Here is an 18,369-nt window from a genome sequence, read left to right on the forward strand (position 1 = left end):
GCTTGAACTTAGGATGCCAATTCTCATCGAAAATGTACATAGAGCAAACCTTATTTCGCAAAACATTTGTACCGATAACGGCATACAAGTAACAAAAAAATAATTTGTATCTGTGTTGTTCGATGTTCAAATGGCAATGCAAAAATAAATTACAATGGAAAACCATAAAATCAGTTTCAAAATTAAAATTTTTGCAGCGACTTGTAAGCTGAAAGGTATACAATGGGATTTACGCACCTACCCATGCGTCTTGTGTAGATGACAGTTATTTGAAGTAGTACGGCAGTTCAGTCAAGTGTTTTACAGGGAAAGCATACAGGGTTCCTCTACATTGACAAGATCAGGTTCACAATCCCAATAGAAAACCGATGAAATCCAGTTAAATTTTGTTAAAATAAAATAAAATTCGGTTGATTTTTTTAACTTGGCAAAAAAGAGAGAGTGAATTGTGCTTTCTACCTATTCTGGAAAGTCCAGCAGGATGGAATTGTAAACCCTGGACAAGATTCCTACAGGGATGTGTTCCAAGCAGTAGGAATCTTCTCCAGACTTAAATCCAAAAACTAAAGATCAGATATCTTGTAGACTAATCGAGTGATGTCCAATAAGAAATACAATTAGTACATTAAGTACAGGGCGTTGCACAGAAAACATATCACAACCCCATGCTGTGAACACACGCTAAAACACATACGCGTTAAACCCACACACACAGTTTCAAATCTTCATCGAGGAAATCTGAAGCTTGAGCATACACGTTGTCACGTAACTACACAGGCGCAGCTGGGATCGGAAACAACAGGTAGAGTAGTACGGCTACTGCTTTTTTCTTCTTTTGCCATAACAACAGTGATGAAAAAGAATCAGGTCTCTCCTCGAATTGAGGAGAGTGGAAGAGATTGTTCTAGCCTCTGTACACGCCGGAGGGATCAGCGTTTTGAACTATCCAAGGGTGCTCGAGGAGCTTGTGGAGGGGCAGACGATGTGCCGAATTCTTCACGAGCATCTGCAGATCAAAATGCTTTCTTGAGGTTCACACTCTGGTGGATGTTCTACTTGTGTCCAAGTGACGATTTACTTGTCACAGTTTTACAGTTATGTAAATCATCAGGACAGGAGCATGCTTCTTACCTGTGAAATTAGGTCTTTCGCAGCCGGGGACACGAATGGTTTCAGTGGGAACTTCAAGTCAACTTTCACAATCCTGCATGTCCACAAGACATTTCAGAGAACAGTGCTTGCAAGAAGTTTCATGGAACTTATTGGTAATTACAGGTGAGAACAAATGGAATTAATTGTACTCTGTCGAGCATGGAGGATAGATTGAACATAATCACGAGTGTTTATTAAAGTAGCAGAAAAAGATATAAACAATTAGCAGAGTATAGCTCAGATATCAGAAACGATAGTGCAGAATACAACCTCTAATGGGCAAGAGACAATGAGATTCACAAGGGCATTTGAGATATGTCTCAGGCTAGTTAGTAAAAAGTCACTGCATTCTCACTCTGAAACTCATCATTACCTGCGATATGTTTCGGAGTGTTCTTTTGCTTCGAAAGGTGGGACTCCATAAAGGAACTCATAGCACAGGATCCCCAAGCTCCAAATGTCAACATGGTAGTCATGTTCAGTCTTCTCCACTGGACAAATTATAAAAATTTTAGAGTCAAGGAAATTCATACATTTACTGATATTTTCAAGGAAAGTACCCATTTCAGGGGGCAGGTAATCTAATGTTCCACACATTGTCCTTCTTCTGTTGAAGGTGTGCACAGACCAACCAAAGTCTGCAATTTTCAGTTCGCCCTGTTCATGAAAGAATGCAGCCATGTAATTACCAAAGACCATGTTTCTACAAGTAAACATCAGAGAGCTGTAGTTTCAAAATTGAGACAGTCAGACAAAGAAACAAAATAATGCAATTACCTGGGACCCAATTAAAAGATTTTCAGGTTTAATGTCTCTATGGATCACATGCTTTCCGTGAAGGTAGATGAGCGCACGCGCCAGTGATGCAATGTACTAAAAGAACAGGCAAATCTCAATTATTACTTTTCGACAAAGGTAACAGAAGAAAAGTTTATCAAGCATGTGTGCAGATCATCTACTTACAGTCGCTGAACGTCTTTCAGAGAAATGCTTGCACCTCTGCAACTCCTTATAAAGTTCACCTTTTAAGGCATACTCCAAGATCAAGTACACACGGGTCTGCAGAATCCATGTAGCAGAAGATATGATGATAAAACTAGAGGAGATAAACAATTACATCATATCAGAACTGTGGTTTTTTTTTTTCTGGACCTGATCATAGAAATACCCATACAGCCGTAGAATGTTGGGATGACGAAGATGACTCTGAATCTCAACTTCCCGACGTAGCTGATGCTCCACCTGGGACTGCTTTAGTTGGCTCTTGAAAAGTACTTTCAAAGCCACAATATGGTTACTCTGTTTCACAGAAAGAAAATAGATTAAGTTCACTGAAAGTGGAATAATTAGAATCAAAACAAACAGGAACAAGCATTCTGAAGCATACAGTACAGTTTTAGGTTACAAACATTTACAATTGCAGGAGATATTTAAAAAAAGCTTTAAAGATCAACATATTAAGCATGACCCAGAATTCCAGTTAGAACCATATGAAAGTGCACTACTTTTTTAAAAAAAAATATACTACCTCTGTTTTTTAATAGATGACGCTGTTGACTTTTTCTCACATGTTTGACCATTCGTCTTATTCAAAAAATTTACGCAATTATAATTTATTTTGTTATGAGTTGTTTTATCACTCATAATACTTTAAGTGTGATTTATATCTTATATATTTGCGTATTTTTTTTTTAATAAGACAAATGGTCAAACATGTGAGAAAAAGTCAACGGCGTCATCTATTAAAAAACGGAGGGAGTATATGCTAGCGCACTACTTAATGACATAACTTAAGGCTCGAGAGTATACAAAAGATCTATACAAAACTTACACCTTGCAATGCATGACACGGTATCATGTTATTTCTTCAAGAAAATTGGATATCTAGAAATTAAAATCAAAATTAGATAGTTTGTCTTGTTCTTTTAGCAAATTCATTGTAGCAGACATTAAGCTTCTTAGCTGAGATGGAGAAATAGACGAATTAAAAGGCCTTCTTGCTTCCTAGTATACCCAAAAGGCTCGAGCACAACAGCACCATATTATTCAACAATAACATGCACAATACCCGAAAGGCTCATGTAGATCTAAGATCGGATAGTGATTATATGTCGTGAGGTCAAGCAATTGTAACTAGTAGTAACTAAGTTAGTGTACTGAGCTCAAGCAACTGCAATACATAAACCTTTCACTCAAGTAATGCTCCTGAATCAATTAGTAGTAACTAATAGTACCAAGAGGAATGGAAAATGTGTAACAATGAATATAACAATCAGCTGTGGCTGAAATGACAACATGTGAGAAGAATCACTTACTCTCTTTTCTCTTGCTAAGTAAACATGGCCGAACTTGCCCCTCCCGAGGGGCTTCCCGATGTCAAAATCAGACAACACCCACCGCTTCACCTCCTGCGAATGCGGCGAAGCCTAGAACAAACGACCAGAAGAGCATGTCATCATCTCATTCCATACAAAGCAGGTGAATCAGAAGCAGCCTAAACATTTCAACCTCATAATAATATCCTCAAGGTCAATTTAATTTTTAGCCAAGCAAAGCTTCACATAGGAAGCCGAAACAGCCGCGAATCCCTGACAAAATCGCCCAAATGGACTGAAATTTTAGGGCCGTCCTGTCCACCAGATCCAGAGGGAAACCATCAAACCACCAAATCCTACCGTTTCAGCGCACCATAAACCCCTCGACATGACGGATCGAACACACGAACCCTAGCCACATGACTACGAGGAAGAAAAAGCAAGCAGAAACGCGCGTATTCGTGACCCCTGTCGCGTCAACAACCTACAGGACCCAGAAAAAAATGGGGGAAAGCTGAATACTAGACCAAATCCCCGCCGATTCGTGCGAAACCGCAAGAACACACGACCACCCTAACCCCATCCAACACGCCAAATCCCTCCCCAAAATCGCAAGAATCCAACACCCGCCGGATTCCACCGCACGAAGATCCGAGAAAGGGGAAGGCGGAGAGGGGACGGGGACGCGGGGAGCGGACGCATACCTTCTCCTCCTCGCAGCGCGACTCGGTGGCGATCGCCATGGGGGAACAAGAGAGAGAGGGGAGGGGAGGAGCGGCCGCAACGGCGACGAGGCGGAGAGATTCGAATGGGGGATTTGGGGGATTTGGGGGAGGAGGCCGCTTTTAAGACGTGGGTGGATCGCTCAACGGTCGAATTTCTTTCGGCTTCATGGCTGGCAGAGCGTGCGGCTCACGTGCGAGCCGACGAGCCGTTTGTGGTCACGGTATGGGCCCCCAGGATGATACTGGGCCGAGAGATTGCGCTCATGGCATGGGCCACCAAGATGACGTATCTAGTGGGCTGAGACAAAAGGTGGGCCTTTATGGGCTCTCGTTTTTGGAGAGCTTCGTGCTCATGCGTGCTGAACATGTCGAATTTCTGAGGAGAGAAAAACATTTCAAATAACCCTCTTTTTTTCATTACTCTATGATGCATGAGAGAAGAGCTAAAAACAATTAAGACGATATAGCTTCATGAGAGAAGAGCATTAACTATATTTAGTGGGGATGAAATTTATAGATATACAGGATTCAAGGACTTTTGTTTGAAAAGTTCGTGGGCTGAGATTTTTTGTTTGAAATACGATTTTATTCTTGGGGTATATATTGGGTGTTAACCCATCTAACTTCTTGAAGAAACCATTTGTCTCGGACAAACCCTCCTGCAGCAATAGAGGGTTGACATCAGGATACAACTATACAATTAAGATTCTTTTAGCACAGTCAATCCCTTACGTACGTAGCATTCCAATTGTATTCACTTATCAACATCACTCATTCGATATTTTACCTACTTTGACGATACAATAATTGGCTCAAGCCACCCTTACTTAAAAACAAAACACAATAAAATGTGAGCCGTCTGAATAACAAAATGTGTACACTCATGATGCATCCTCCCCGAAAATCAGCACACACGCAATGATCGCACATAAACAAAACCCCCAACTTGTACGTATAAATTACTCGGTGCCCTAATTGTATATTGTACAGTATTATCTACTGTATCTGTAATCAATATGCAGGCCAAAAAAAAAAAAGAATATTGCATGGTTATTTAATTTGCAGGCGACAAAACATGCAGACATGCATTGCACACCACTTTATTGTCTCGCCACAAAATGTCATAACCAAGTGGATTGCGATCTAATTAACAAATGGCTGATGGCTTATCTCATCTTGGAGCTTGGCTAATTAAGTCAGACGGCCAAAGTTCAGAGCCGATTTGTTTCATCTTCGCTTCTTCTGATTGCTATGGATCGGACAAGCACAGATCCTTGGCGATTTTGGAGCGTTTACATATGCGACTTGATGAATTAACTTTCAATTTATTATCATCTTGTAGACTTGTACATACTTGTGACGATAAACTAGAATAGATTCTCTTCAAAGATAAATTAAGTTTCAGTGCATACAGGAGGTAGCAATTGGCTGAAAATGACATATTCCTTTGCATTTCATCCCCACCCCCCATTTTCATTATTAGCTGTGAGCGAGATGATCGAACACGGCAAAACAAAGGTATTTGTAGACGTTTAGTACACCCTACATTGCAGATTTGCAACTTTAGCATAACGCTGGAACTCTGAATTTTTGAACCTTTAGGTAGACAGTCCATTTCAAGTAGTACATATTGAAGTTGCACGGTTGATATGATTTGACCCCTATCAAATTTACTTAATCTCCTCCCCGCAAAAAAAAAAAACTTAATCTCCATATGCGAGGAACAAATTAATAAGTAATCTATCACACTAGAGCTTAGCTTGACGCGTAATTACATATATTTACATAAGTCGAAGAGTGAGACCTAGTCATTTGAGAAGTGACATTTCGTTTTCTCGTGCTGGAATATTCAGAAATTCAGCAACGAGACAGGGGGCAAAGTGATAAAACATCGTTGTCTACAATTCTAAGGCCTAGTCTCTTGGCTCTTGCTTAATTAAACACTGAAGTAAAGCAGGGCGTCTTTTCCTTATCCGTGTCTGTCAATAGAGCAAAAAAGTGGCTTTAGTTTGGGTTTATACTCCACATGACCTGTCTAGGTAGCCACTTTTTTGCTGTTTTGATGTTTAGGGTGTTGATGTGTTGGATTGGATTAACAAGTTGGACACAATAAGAAACAGACAGCATTCAGTCATGGTAGATATTTTGTCAAGAGAATTTGTTGGTGCAGCATTGTCAGTATTTTCTTGTGTGTTTAGCTTGTCAAGTTTTTTTTTTCAGATGGCAGTAGTCAATTACTCCTACTTCATGAGTAATACAAATCTAGAATGATAAAATGCATACTACTTCTGTTTCAGGTTATAAGACGTTTTGACTTTGGTTAAAGTTAAACTTTTTTAAGTTTAATCAAGTTTGTAGAAAAAAAATAGTAAAATTTTTAACCCAAAACAAATTTATTATGAAAATATATTCAATTATTGATTTGATAAAAATAATTTAGTATTATAAATATTACTACATTTGTCTATAAATTAAAACGTCTTATAACAGGTTAGTACGTAACATATAGAAGTAGCTACACGCTGGCCTACGCGCATTCGAGGAGAATAAAAGATCGAAGCTGTACGTATACAGTTTTCAAAAAAAGCTGTACGTATACCGAAAAATCAAATATGACTGGGGCAAGACCATGTGGACAAGTCGATATTTATATTTATGAACTTTCCACGCTCCTGTAGATCGTTTTTCATCCGATTCTCTGTGATCTTGCAAACACGGTGGAAACGGTGCTGACTGACCGACTCTAATAAGTCTAACGATTAACTTAATTTATGTGATCTAAGAAATCTATCCGCCTATATATCTTCCCCCATAATCATATCGCCTACAAATACTTATGTTTTATGAATGACAGATAAATTTATCATCTTAAGGAAGGTATAATACCAGATTTTCTAATGCTAATTTTGCTGACTCTAATACCTTAGATATCTCTTCAGATACTATAATTTTTAGCGTAAAATTCTTATATTTTCAGATATTTTTTTGAACATATATAAAACCTCTCAATAATCATACATACATCTCGTATCAAGTCCATGTAATGTAACGAAGATAAAAGGCGGTGAAGGTGAAAGGCCCAGACAAGGCGACGAACGGCACGTACGTACGAACGTACACGTACGTAGGGGTAGAGTAGTCGCTGCGTTTCACGAAAGAAACCCTGCCTTTATTTGCCACCAAGGTGGGTCCCACGTACGGTCCCAAGCAGCCAGGTGGTGGATCTGAGCCGACCATCGCATGGTGGACGGTCCAGATTGATCCGACAGGGACTGGGTTGCAGCAGAGAGCTGAGGCCAACATTGTGGTCGGAAACGATTCTCTGACACGTCAGAATCGGGCATGGTTGCATTGCAATTCCAATTAACTACTGCAAATCTGCGTATTGCATGGTAACGAAAGAAATTAGTCACGACTGATCAGTGAATAACTCAACCAGTCCGGTCATTTTCCATCTGATTAATCCCTCTTCCTCCACACGATTCTGCAATGCAGACAAACCTTCAGAACCAAATACTGTGTTCAGTCACCTTTTGCTGCTATATATCCTCCGTTCTTAGTGCTGTGATTGGATCCAAACTTCAATCTTTTTCTATCACATCAACTTGTCGTACACATAACTTTTCAGTCATATCATCTCCAATTTTAACCAAAATCTGAACTTTGTGCTGAACTAAACACAGACTAGGTAAGCAGAATCAAAGGATAACAAAAGAAAAAATTCACCGCCTGATACAAACAAAAGTGTGATCAATCAGGCTAAGCTAAGCATGTGAGCTTGGAATTAAATGTCGCCTCTCCATCATCACAAGCGTCCCTAACCATGTACCCCTATGTGTACTCCGCTGCTGCTATGAAACTACAGTACAAGTACTGTCCGATTTTGTTCCTCATGTGGGCCCCGGCTGTCTGCCCTGCCCATCATTACAATTTATAAAATCTTATTTTTGTAAGCTTAGAATTACAAGTTTTTTTTGTTAATTACAGGCTCTGTTTGTGACCGTGATTTCATATTGCCCACATTTTTTTTAGGGGAATTGATATTGGCCACTTGCAGAGCAGCAGGGCACATCATGGACGAAAGCGAATCTCGAGGCGGATCATGGCTCATCATCCTCTGGATCACCATCAGCTATCTTCTGTTCTTCCCGGCCCATGCAAACTCTCTGTGCAATTTCACACGCAAACATGAAAAACTACAAGACGAAAATTAACACGAATCCATGTGAAGCAGATTTGTTTTTTGAGTCTAAACGAACATGTAGATACCACATTTGAAGCACAGCAAAATACTAGTAGTAGCTTTTTGTTCATAGCAAGTGATCTAACTTTGCACCTGATGAATTTTCTCATGTTCAAGTACACTACACGCTTCTTGTAATTACGCGATGTTTGATCGATCGACCAATCTCGCAGGAACACGCGGAGATGTGGCATGTACTGATCCTAACACTAGTGTTTGATCTTTGAAACGCACGAGTTCACTACACTAGTGATGATGACAAGCTCGGATCGAGAGGGTAGTAGTAGCCGCCGCCGATGAAGTGGTCGTCCTCCGCCGTGGCGGCGCCGGCGAGGTCGTCGGAGCTCATGCAGAATTCCGGGAACAGCCCGCCGCCGCCGCCACCGACGACGACGACGCCGGTGTCCGCCGACCAGTTGGACCCCGACGACGCGGCGGAGGCGGACGTCGAGCCGCCGTCCGTGGCGGCGCCGTCGGCGAAGGGATCCCGGAGCGCCGTGGCGGCGGTGGCGGTCGGCGGCAGCTGCTGCAGGAAGTCGTCGCAGGTGTACGCCTCGGTCTTGACGGTCGGTACGGCGAGCGGCGGGAGGAGCAGCAGCGACGACGACGGCGACGTGTGCGTGGCGGCGAGGGGCGGCGGCGCCGGGAGCGGCAGTAAGGGCGTGCAGGCGGCGGCGGCGGCGAGGCGGCGCTTGAGCTTGGTGTTCCAGTGGTTCTTGACGTCGTTGTCCGTCCTCCTCTCCAGCTGCGCCGCGATGGTCGACCACCTGGAAGGAATCAATCAGTCAGTTACCGCCATGGCAAGAAGAGAGAGAGGGAGAGAGAGAGGTTTAATTAACTTACTTGCTGCCGAGCTTGGAGTAGAGGGAGATGATGATGGCGTCCTCCTCGTCGGTGAAGGCGCCATGGCGGATGTCGGGGCGGAGGTAGTTGAGCCACCGCAGCCTGCAGCTCTTGCCGCACCTCCTCAACCCTACAAAACAAAAAAGAAAACAATTCAATTCAATTCATCGTCAGAAATCAAGAAGAGTAGTGGCCATATCATGCAGGATGATGAGAAGACATGGACTGACCGGCCTTGTTGGGGAGGGAGATCCAGTTGCCGGCGGTGCCGTGCCGGTTGATGTAGTCGCGCAGCGCGTCGTCCTCCTCCGGCGACCACGGGCCCCTCTTCACCGCCTCCCTGTCGCAGCACGGCGTCCTCCCCATCCTCCACACACACCAACACAACACCTCCTCGATCTCCTCTGGATGACAAGGGAGGGACAAGAAGACGCAAGCAAGAAGTGGAGGCTACTTGTATTGTATTGTACCCGCGCCGTGTCCTGTCCTCTTGCTGTGTCCTCGTCTCGTCGTCTGCAAGGTCTTATAAAAAAAAAAAGAAAAGGGGGAAATCGCGCGCTGGGTGGGAGAAAGAGAGAGGAGGAACACGGTGAAAAGTGTGGAAAAGGAGGCCGAGGTGCAGTGACCGAGAGGGTTCAGCTTCAGCAGCAGAGGCTGCAGTGCAGAGTGGTGTTTGTTTCCCGTTTCGATCTTGATTCTCGCCTGCAGGCTGCAGCCGTGCAGGCTTCCGTTTTTCTTGTTCAGAGTACTACAAACAGTACTAGTACAGACGCAAGGACGCGACAAAGTACTCCAGTACTCTATTCTCTCAATTGGAGTACTGCGAGTACTCCAATATTTTCGCTGACAGGCAATGGTACTACTGAACTGCTAGTGTTATGAGAATCTACTAGTGCTAATGACAGGCAATGGAGTGGAGTATGGTTTTGTTTACATCAGTGGAGTAGGAGTATCTAGTTCTACTTCTTGTATACTACTCCTATACCTGTATTGGTCTGTGAACAGTTTGTAGTAACAAGAATGCAAGAGGTGTAGTTGCAGCCGGCGTGAAGAAGAACACCTTGCGTTTACCCCGACAAGCATGCAGGCGTAGTTGCAGCGTTTGCAGGCAGGCACATTTTTTGCCACCAATTGATGGACGATCAAACTGGCCGACGTGGTTTCATCATATATCCCGTTTGCTCTTTTCGCTTATTATACACACTTCTATCTCAACCCATCTACTCCTCCTGCATCTTTGCAGTAGCAGTTTACCCAAAGGCATATATTCCAGTGGTTGTAGTAAGCTGAGTAGCAACTTAAGGTCCTGAGTTTAAATCTTTATCTGAGGGGCTAAGTTCTCTATTTAAACTAGGAAGGTAGCCCGCGCGTATGCGCGGGCACTTATATTATTGAAAGATAAGATTATTATTTATTCAGAAATTTTGTCTCATAGATTTAGGACAAACTAAAGTTTGGATAATGTTATTTTATAATAATTTAAGGGTTCTATTTTTCTTAAGGTATCTTAGAAAACCATTCATGAACATTTGAGTAGGAGATGGATTAAGTATTTACAACTTTTGAATCATGTTTTTTTTCTCGAGTAAATAAGAAACTATTGGTAGTTAATTATCATGCATTCCATCTATATACATATCGTGTAGTATGGCCGCAAATAAAAAATACGAGTGCAAGATACTCAAAATCTTTGATTAAATCATCTCATGAAGACGCATGATATAGTAATAAAGGGAGGGAAGCATATGCATGAGAAAAAAGGAAGAAAGAGAAAAATGAAAAAAAGGGAGAGGAGGCGTACGAACCCGCGCACGTAGGTACGCACCTATGCTGAGGTGGGACCCTGTAGTATTTAGTTTATTCTAAGATCAATTTAATCTAACGGTTTATAATATTGGACCAACCGATTTAAGTGGAAAGTAAGTAATAGATACTTTGATTTTTTTTCTTATAATTTCTAATATTTGCCCTAATTTATTAGAGCACCACGTGGTAGCTTGAGAGCATTTTAAGGAATTTTAAATAACTAATTAGAATATTAACTGCGCAATATATATGTATGGGACATATGGTAGTATTTAGCTTCGTCCATGTTTATATACATGTATAGAGAAATTAATTTTGTGGCTAGCAAGCCATTAGATGTCTAATTAATAGCAATTAATTGTGACACCTATTTACAATTGTTCAGAGTAACTCTTACATATTCACCTTACGACTTCGATGATCCGTTGATCACCAATTTACTAATCACCATGACTTGCATGAAAAAAAAATATAGTAAGGTTTAGGATAGATGAAATTGATGAATTATATAATTTATGTCATAGCTATTTGAGGGTATAAACGAATGAATTGCTAAAAAGTTATAATGTAGTTTAAAGAAGACACCATTTAGAAACTTAAGAAAGCATGCAAACAAAAATCCAAAATATGGAATCGGGAAAAAAAACATAGTGCCTTAAACTCCATTTATCACCCTTGTCGTAGTAAGAGTTCTATGGATATTCGTCAATATTACGCTCACATTTATAACATAATGATTCCTTTCACCTGTACGAATAGATAGTACAAAATCCAAATACGACATAACACAAATACATTACAATTATTATGTAATCAATTCTTGGTTTCAACTTAAATAGAGCTAATTAGAGTTGAGAAAAATATAACCCATGGTACTTAATTATTATCTCGCTGCATCACACCTTTCATTTTCTTTTCATGTTATTAACAAAATTAATCATCTCCATATATAATTTGATATGTGGCAAAGCGGTAGCGCTACATCGGTTGTGATCACCTTAGATGTCTCAGACACTACGCTTTGTCACACGTGTGAAAGGAAAAGGTGCAGACGTGCATTGTGCAGCGGGCAAAAAAAGAATTTCGGACGCTTTATTCATTAGCAAACAATAGATCTGATGATTATAATAATATGTCCGTCAGTTCTAGTGTAAGTGTAAATTAGTTAATATATATTTTAAATTGTTGTTTTAATGGGTACACATGGTGTGCATCTTATTTTAAAGGGGGCTGCTATATAACGGAATCCCGTTTTCGAACGGGATGATCCCGAGTAGGTATCAGGTGTGATACCTATCAGGTATCAGACGATTCTACAAAACATGATGATCCCGAGTAGGTATCAGGTGTGATACCTATTAGGTATCAGACGATACTACACACGTTTCAGGTGATACCTGCGAAGTATCATGTGATACTTATCAAGTATCATGCGATTTTCTACCACGTATCGCGTGATACTCGCGAGGTATCATGTGAAACCTGTCAGGTATCAGATGATTTCAACCACGTATCGCGTGATACTCACGAGGTATCATGCGATACCTGTCATGTATTAGACGATTTCTACCATGTATCACATGATACTTGCGAGGTATCGGATGATACTTACCAGGTATCAGGTGATTCCTACTAGATATAGCTGGGCATCCCGTTAGGGTAGGAGCACCCCGACACGCGCAGTCGCCCCCTACAGCCGTCCCTTGTAGACGAGGACGGCGACGGCAAGGGCAGAGGACGGGCGCGGCGACGGCGGCGGTAGCGGGGGATAGGCGCGGCGGCGGCGACGACGACGGGGGACGGACGCCGCGGCGACGACGGCGGCGGTGGGGGACAACGACAGCAGTGGTGGGGGATGGGCGCGGCGGCGGCGGCATCGACGGGGGACGGGCGCGGCAACAACGGGGGACGCGAATCGCGTTTGTGGAGAGGAGCTATCCCGTTGGGGGACGGTATCCCGTCCCCTAGCATTCCCGTATTTTGAAATAGTGCATTACTTGAGAATAATAGACCAATGTAATAAAAAGTAGATCCGATGATTTATATAATGGGGCCATCAGTTTAAGTGCACGTATAAATTAGTTAATATAGATATTATTTATTTGATAGGTACACGATATAATTGTGTAAAATTTATTTTAAAATAGTGCATTATTTGAAAATAATAGTACAAAGTAAACCGGTTTAAGTTATATGATGGTAGATTATTTGTTTGTAAAATTATAATTATTTAAAAATATATCCATTATATATATAAATGGAAAAAAAAGAAGAAAGAAGAAAAAAGAAAAAAAAAGCTCGGGGGAGAGGAACGTACGTACCATCTACGTACGTATATACTCCACCTGCCAATGCGCGGGAGAAGGATAGGTGGGACCCATGGTATTTAGTTTGTTTTAAGATCAATTTTATCTAACGGTGTATAATATTGGACCCACCAATTTAAGTAAAAATCAAGGGACATATGTTTTGCTTTTTTTCTTAGAATTTATAGAATTTTCTCTATTTTATTAGAGCGTCACGTGGCGGTTTGAGAGCGTTTGTAGAAAGTTTCATGGACTTTTAGTATATAATAGATGGATAGATAGATGGATGCATATGTCCGGTTGAATGTACAAGCCGGGTAAAAAATACCCTTTTCTAAAAAAAAATAAAAAAAAGTTTGGCTCATGATGATTAGTATTATACCTTGTTATTCCCGTTTTTTTAAACTATTGTTCTTTTACCTGGAGTCCTGGACCATATCAAGCACAAAAGTGAGTCATCCATGCAAGTACCGTACCTGAAAACAGAGGCAACTTTTGGCAAGTCACCAAATTTTAAATTTAATTACTCTGTGTTCCCACCCCTCTTTTAACCCCAGATCTTTTGTAATGATCATGCCGTACTTCGCACACGGTGCTTTAAAAAGTTTTAAATCGAGTACTCATGTCTTTCGAGAGATATGCTAATCAGTAACCTCAAGACCATGATTACTGAATCCCATCCATGCAAGAAGGGGTTTGCAGACCATGATTAGACCCATACCAACGTGATTCGTTTTGGATAAGTCTCCCTAAACATTAGTACTAATCACCAATTCACCGTCGTCGTGAATCGTGTGATCACCAAAAGAAAATGTGATTTGATTTTGGTCATGGCAGGCAATGATCTGTCGTTTGCAGAGACGAAGAAAAAGAAAAGGAGGAACCTAGTGTGCCCACACGAAGAAGCCCGCGGCCAGCAAACGGACGGCCCAGATGTTGACACGTCCGAGGGAGCTTCCTCCCTCGACCGTATGATCGCCGGAGGGGTACGGGTCTCGTGGTCGGGCCCGATTGGTGAAAGGAGACCTCCGTTTTGCGAGTAATTTTTTAGCTTGACATTTGGGCCGTGTTCACGTCAGCTTTCGATCCATCTGTCTGGTGGTGGGCCCACGAAATTGCCTTGTCATTTCTGTTCTACTTCATCCCATGGTCGATATGTATCGAGGACACTGTCATTAGTCTCGCATTTTTTTCAAAGGGAGAAAAAAAAATAACTTTACATTAGTCGTCCATGTCTCATGGTGTGGGTATTTAATTACTTGGCTGGTGTGTCTAACTCGTGTTGAATTGAGTCCTAGATCAATGGAGAACGTCATCATTTATAATGGAGGCATTTGCAAATTTGCCACCGCTTTTTTCAATTTTGTTAGAGTGCCACTTGAATAATAGTTCTAGTGGCATTTTTGTAATTTTCTAGTAGTAGTCTTGCAATAACGATTTAAAGCAGTGGTAAAATTACAATTGCCCCTTTATAATGCAGGTTTTAAGCTGCGCAGAACATAACCCTGGCAAATTTTCAAAAACACGGACCACAACAATGGCAAGAAACACAACAGTTCTACTGTGACACTTGTACTAAATAGTTTTTCATTTTAGGTACTCCCTCCGTTTCACAATATAAGTCATTCTAACATTTTTCACATTCATATTGATGCTAATGAATCTAGACATATATATCTATCTAGATTCATTAACATTAATATGAATATGGAAAATGTTAGAATGACTTACATTGTGAAACGGAGGAAGTACAAATTAATTTTATTTCAGCGGGAATATTTTGAGAGTTCAAACCAATGTAGAACAACGCCAATGATGGTGGTGCATGTGCATCTTTCGTGTAACAAAAAATAAATATAAAGGAAATGAGTTGTATTTTCAAGAATAAAGTCTTCTTTCCATCGAGCCCAAACAGTTGTGACATTTTGGGTCCCTCATCTTTCCGTCGAGTTTAAATTATATACCTAAACCACAAAGTCGGAAATCTTCACACTTAACTTGTAAAAACCGGGTTAAATTATATCCTATGGTAGTATGGGTGGCTGTCTTCGCTTACGTGGCATCCATGTCGGTGCCCGCAGGAGGAGTAGGTGGAGTACGGTGGGTTCGGCTTGGAGAGGCGGCAGATGACGTGGTTGAAGAGCGACTAGGCAACAGGGGTCGGCGTGCTAGCGTGCGTGTGGATGAGGTGCGCGCGCATCGACTGTAGCGACCAACGGGCCGGGTGGTTGGTTGGAGGCGTGGGATGCCGCCGTGCTAGGCCGCGCATGGGGGGTGGTCGAGGGAATTGGAGGCAGGAGAGGGAGTGGGAGACGGCCAGCAAGCCCGTCCAAGCTCGAGCTCGCCCGGCCTCCGTACGAGGGGGGAGGGGGATGGCGTGATTGAGAAGTAGTCGGACGACAGGAGGTGACGTGCACGTAGACAGTGGATCATCGGAGCGCACCTTTCCGACGCTTCATGGTGCCCTGTCTACAAGGAGGAGTTCGAGCTTGGGGAGGCCACGACCAGATGCCGTGCAAGCACCTATACCACTCCGGCTGGCCCGTAGCTCTGCCACACAAACTCTTGCCCCCGTTCACAACCACATGCAAGTACCAGCTGCCGTCCTTCACCGCCGTCGAGTCCAACGCCAACAACCAGGCTCGCTGCAACACCACACCGCTAGCTAGCAACGGCGACACGGTAAAATGGCCCGAACAGGGAGCAGACAATCGTGAGGTGTGGGGCCTGTTCTTGTGGTTGTGGCCACCGCGAGGGCTCGAAGACCACGACGACGGGTGCAAACATTGGCAATGGTGACTCAGCAGGCTAACCCAGAGAGATGGGCCCGGTCAACTTGCCATGTAAGTGAAAATAGGGGATTATAGTGCCATGGGACTCAATGTGCGCAGGTTTGTGCCCCGGGCCGGCACAAGACAAGCCGGAACTCCGGAAGCTGGTGAGCCCAACCTGCTCCTGTTTCTGGGCCCAGAAAGTTTGTCATGGGCCAGGCCTAACATAAACTGCTTTGCGATCCAAGCCCAATACATGGATGCAGGCCGTAACAGAGTAACGCTGCCCCCGTTCTGCGGTTCTAGTGGGGGCAGTGTACAAACCAGCGAAGCTGGATTTCTTACATTTTAGCCATTGTACACATGTTTATTACAAACAAAACTCTGGAAAAAAAACTTATTCTAAAAATACATATGTTTTTTACGCCTTGGTTAAATTTCTTGAGATCAACAATACTAATGCTGATACTCTCATCTTTTACGGTAGCTAAGTTGACGAAACGGCTAAATAGCGACTAGTCGCGCTCACCCTCCCGCGCGCGACTGGACACGTGTCGCGCACGAAGAGGACGCGGTGACGGCGCGCATACGGTCCCTTTTTTTCGGCGTACGGTTTCTTTTTTTTTTGTTTTTTCTGTTTTTTTCTCTTCCGTACCTTTTCCGGTTTCCTTTTTTTCTTTTTGTTCTTCTCATATATTTTTCTGTTTTTCCTTTTTAATACGTATGAATGCAAACTTTGTATACATATAAATACAGACTTTATATACACATATATAAATTTTGTATACACATATGTAAACTTTTGTATACGTGTATTTTTTGGTTTTTATACATACGTATACCTACTTTGTATACACATATACAAAATTTGTATACACATATATTTTAGATTTTTTATATGTATATACACAAACTTTATATACATATGTATATTTTATACATTAAAAGTGCATACATATAAAAATTATATATATGTACACACGTATGTACATATACAAATGTACATACGTGTGTACTATATGTATAGTAGTACTCCATAGGATAAGAGATCAGACTATTTTACAAATAGATCTCATCGCTAATCTCTTTGGCGCTAATCCCTCTGCATCTCGTCTGCTACGGTTTAGGGCGACAAGGGTATGTCACTAGCATCGAGAATTATGTTTATTCCTAAATAAATTTGTCTATATAATTATCTATTTGAAAAAAAAAAGTTATTAAAAGGGTCAAGACATAAAATAAGAAAGAGTAAATTTGGTACGTACCATCACAAAGTTCCTGGTGTTGGAAAATACCATCGCAATGAGCTTGAGTGGAAAAGTACCATCCAAATTGCCCAGTTTGTTAGAAATGCTCCTACCGTCGCTTTGTCTGTTTGAAGACGTTGTTGATGATGCGGAATGGCGATGATGCCCCTGCAAATATTTCAGCATTTGGCGCCAAAATTTCCAACTTTTGGAGCCAAAATAGATGCTTCGGGGGATATAAAAACCTAGATCCTTTGGACCTTATCATTCCAGCTTCTTGACATCTTGTTCTTCTCTTCTTTGTCTGTTGCTCCTTCTTTAATCAAGTTGCAGCATAGATGAGTCAGTCCGTTGCCTCTTCGGCAATACCATCAGTGGTTTGTCCCAATTGCAACGTGATGGTTCGGCGGAAGACATCAGGAACAACAAGAAATCCAGGCCGGCACTACTACAGGTGCCCATTTCACTCGGTGAGTTAAAGATTAGCAACTTAACAAAGTTTTAACTTTTTGGCAGTTGTAGCCATGGTCCCAATGTGATGATTTTCCTTGTCACAGGATGAGCCAAGTGGCTGTCATTTTTGGTTTTGGGAAGATGAACTGATGGCTCCAGTTATGGAACAAACTGCCACAACACCAAATGGAAGAAATGATTTGAAGCTTGCAGTTGAGATAGGAAGACGTTTTGATATGATGGACTTCAAGATCAACATAGTTATATTTCTAGTTGTATTCCTTACAGTTGTAGTAATTTGGAAGCTGTAATATGTGCATTTCTTTATCAGTTGTATGCGAAAACTAATTTTAGTGAAGTGAATGCAATGTCAAGTAGAACATCTAGAAGTGCAGCTTTTATTATAAAAACAATTCAACTAGGTGGAAGTGCATAACATCAGTTTAACAACAATATAGAGTTGAATACTAGCCCGAAATAGGCAGACCATACTTCTTACATAACAGTT

General features: G+C 41.8%; 2 protein-coding genes across 2 annotated transcripts; both read right to left on the reverse strand.

Annotated features, from left to right (window-relative positions):
- Nucleotides 1-575: 575 nt before the first annotated feature.
- LOC127772510 (serine/threonine-protein kinase Aurora-2) lies at nucleotides 576-4,283 on the reverse strand. Its single transcript, XM_052298442.1, has 9 exons — nucleotides 4,172-4,283; nucleotides 3,468-3,578; nucleotides 2,305-2,451; nucleotides 2,116-2,211; nucleotides 1,930-2,025; nucleotides 1,713-1,809; nucleotides 1,526-1,643; nucleotides 1,132-1,204; nucleotides 576-1,006 (listed from the first exon to the last, which is right to left on the reverse strand). The coding sequence occupies exons 1-9, from the start codon at nucleotides 4,208-4,210 to the stop codon at nucleotides 905-907; spliced, it is 879 nt and encodes a 292-aa protein (XP_052154402.1). The 5' UTR covers nucleotides 4,211-4,283; the 3' UTR covers nucleotides 576-904.
- A 4,144-nt stretch (nucleotides 4,284-8,427) lies between these two features.
- On the reverse strand, nucleotides 8,428-9,805 carry LOC127772518 (transcription factor RAX2-like). The gene is made up of 3 exons (XM_052298455.1): nucleotides 9,509-9,805; nucleotides 9,279-9,408; nucleotides 8,428-9,202 (listed from the first exon to the last, which is right to left on the reverse strand). The coding sequence occupies exons 1-3, from the start codon at nucleotides 9,642-9,644 to the stop codon at nucleotides 8,677-8,679; spliced, it is 792 nt and encodes a 263-aa protein (XP_052154415.1). The 5' UTR covers nucleotides 9,645-9,805; the 3' UTR covers nucleotides 8,428-8,676.
- Nucleotides 9,806-18,369: the final 8,564 nt, after the last annotated feature.

The sequence above is a fragment of the Oryza glaberrima genome, chromosome 1 (genome assembly GCF_000147395.1).
Source record: "Oryza glaberrima chromosome 1, OglaRS2, whole genome shotgun sequence".
Lineage (NCBI taxonomy): Eukaryota > Viridiplantae > Streptophyta > Magnoliopsida > Poales > Poaceae > Oryza > Oryza glaberrima.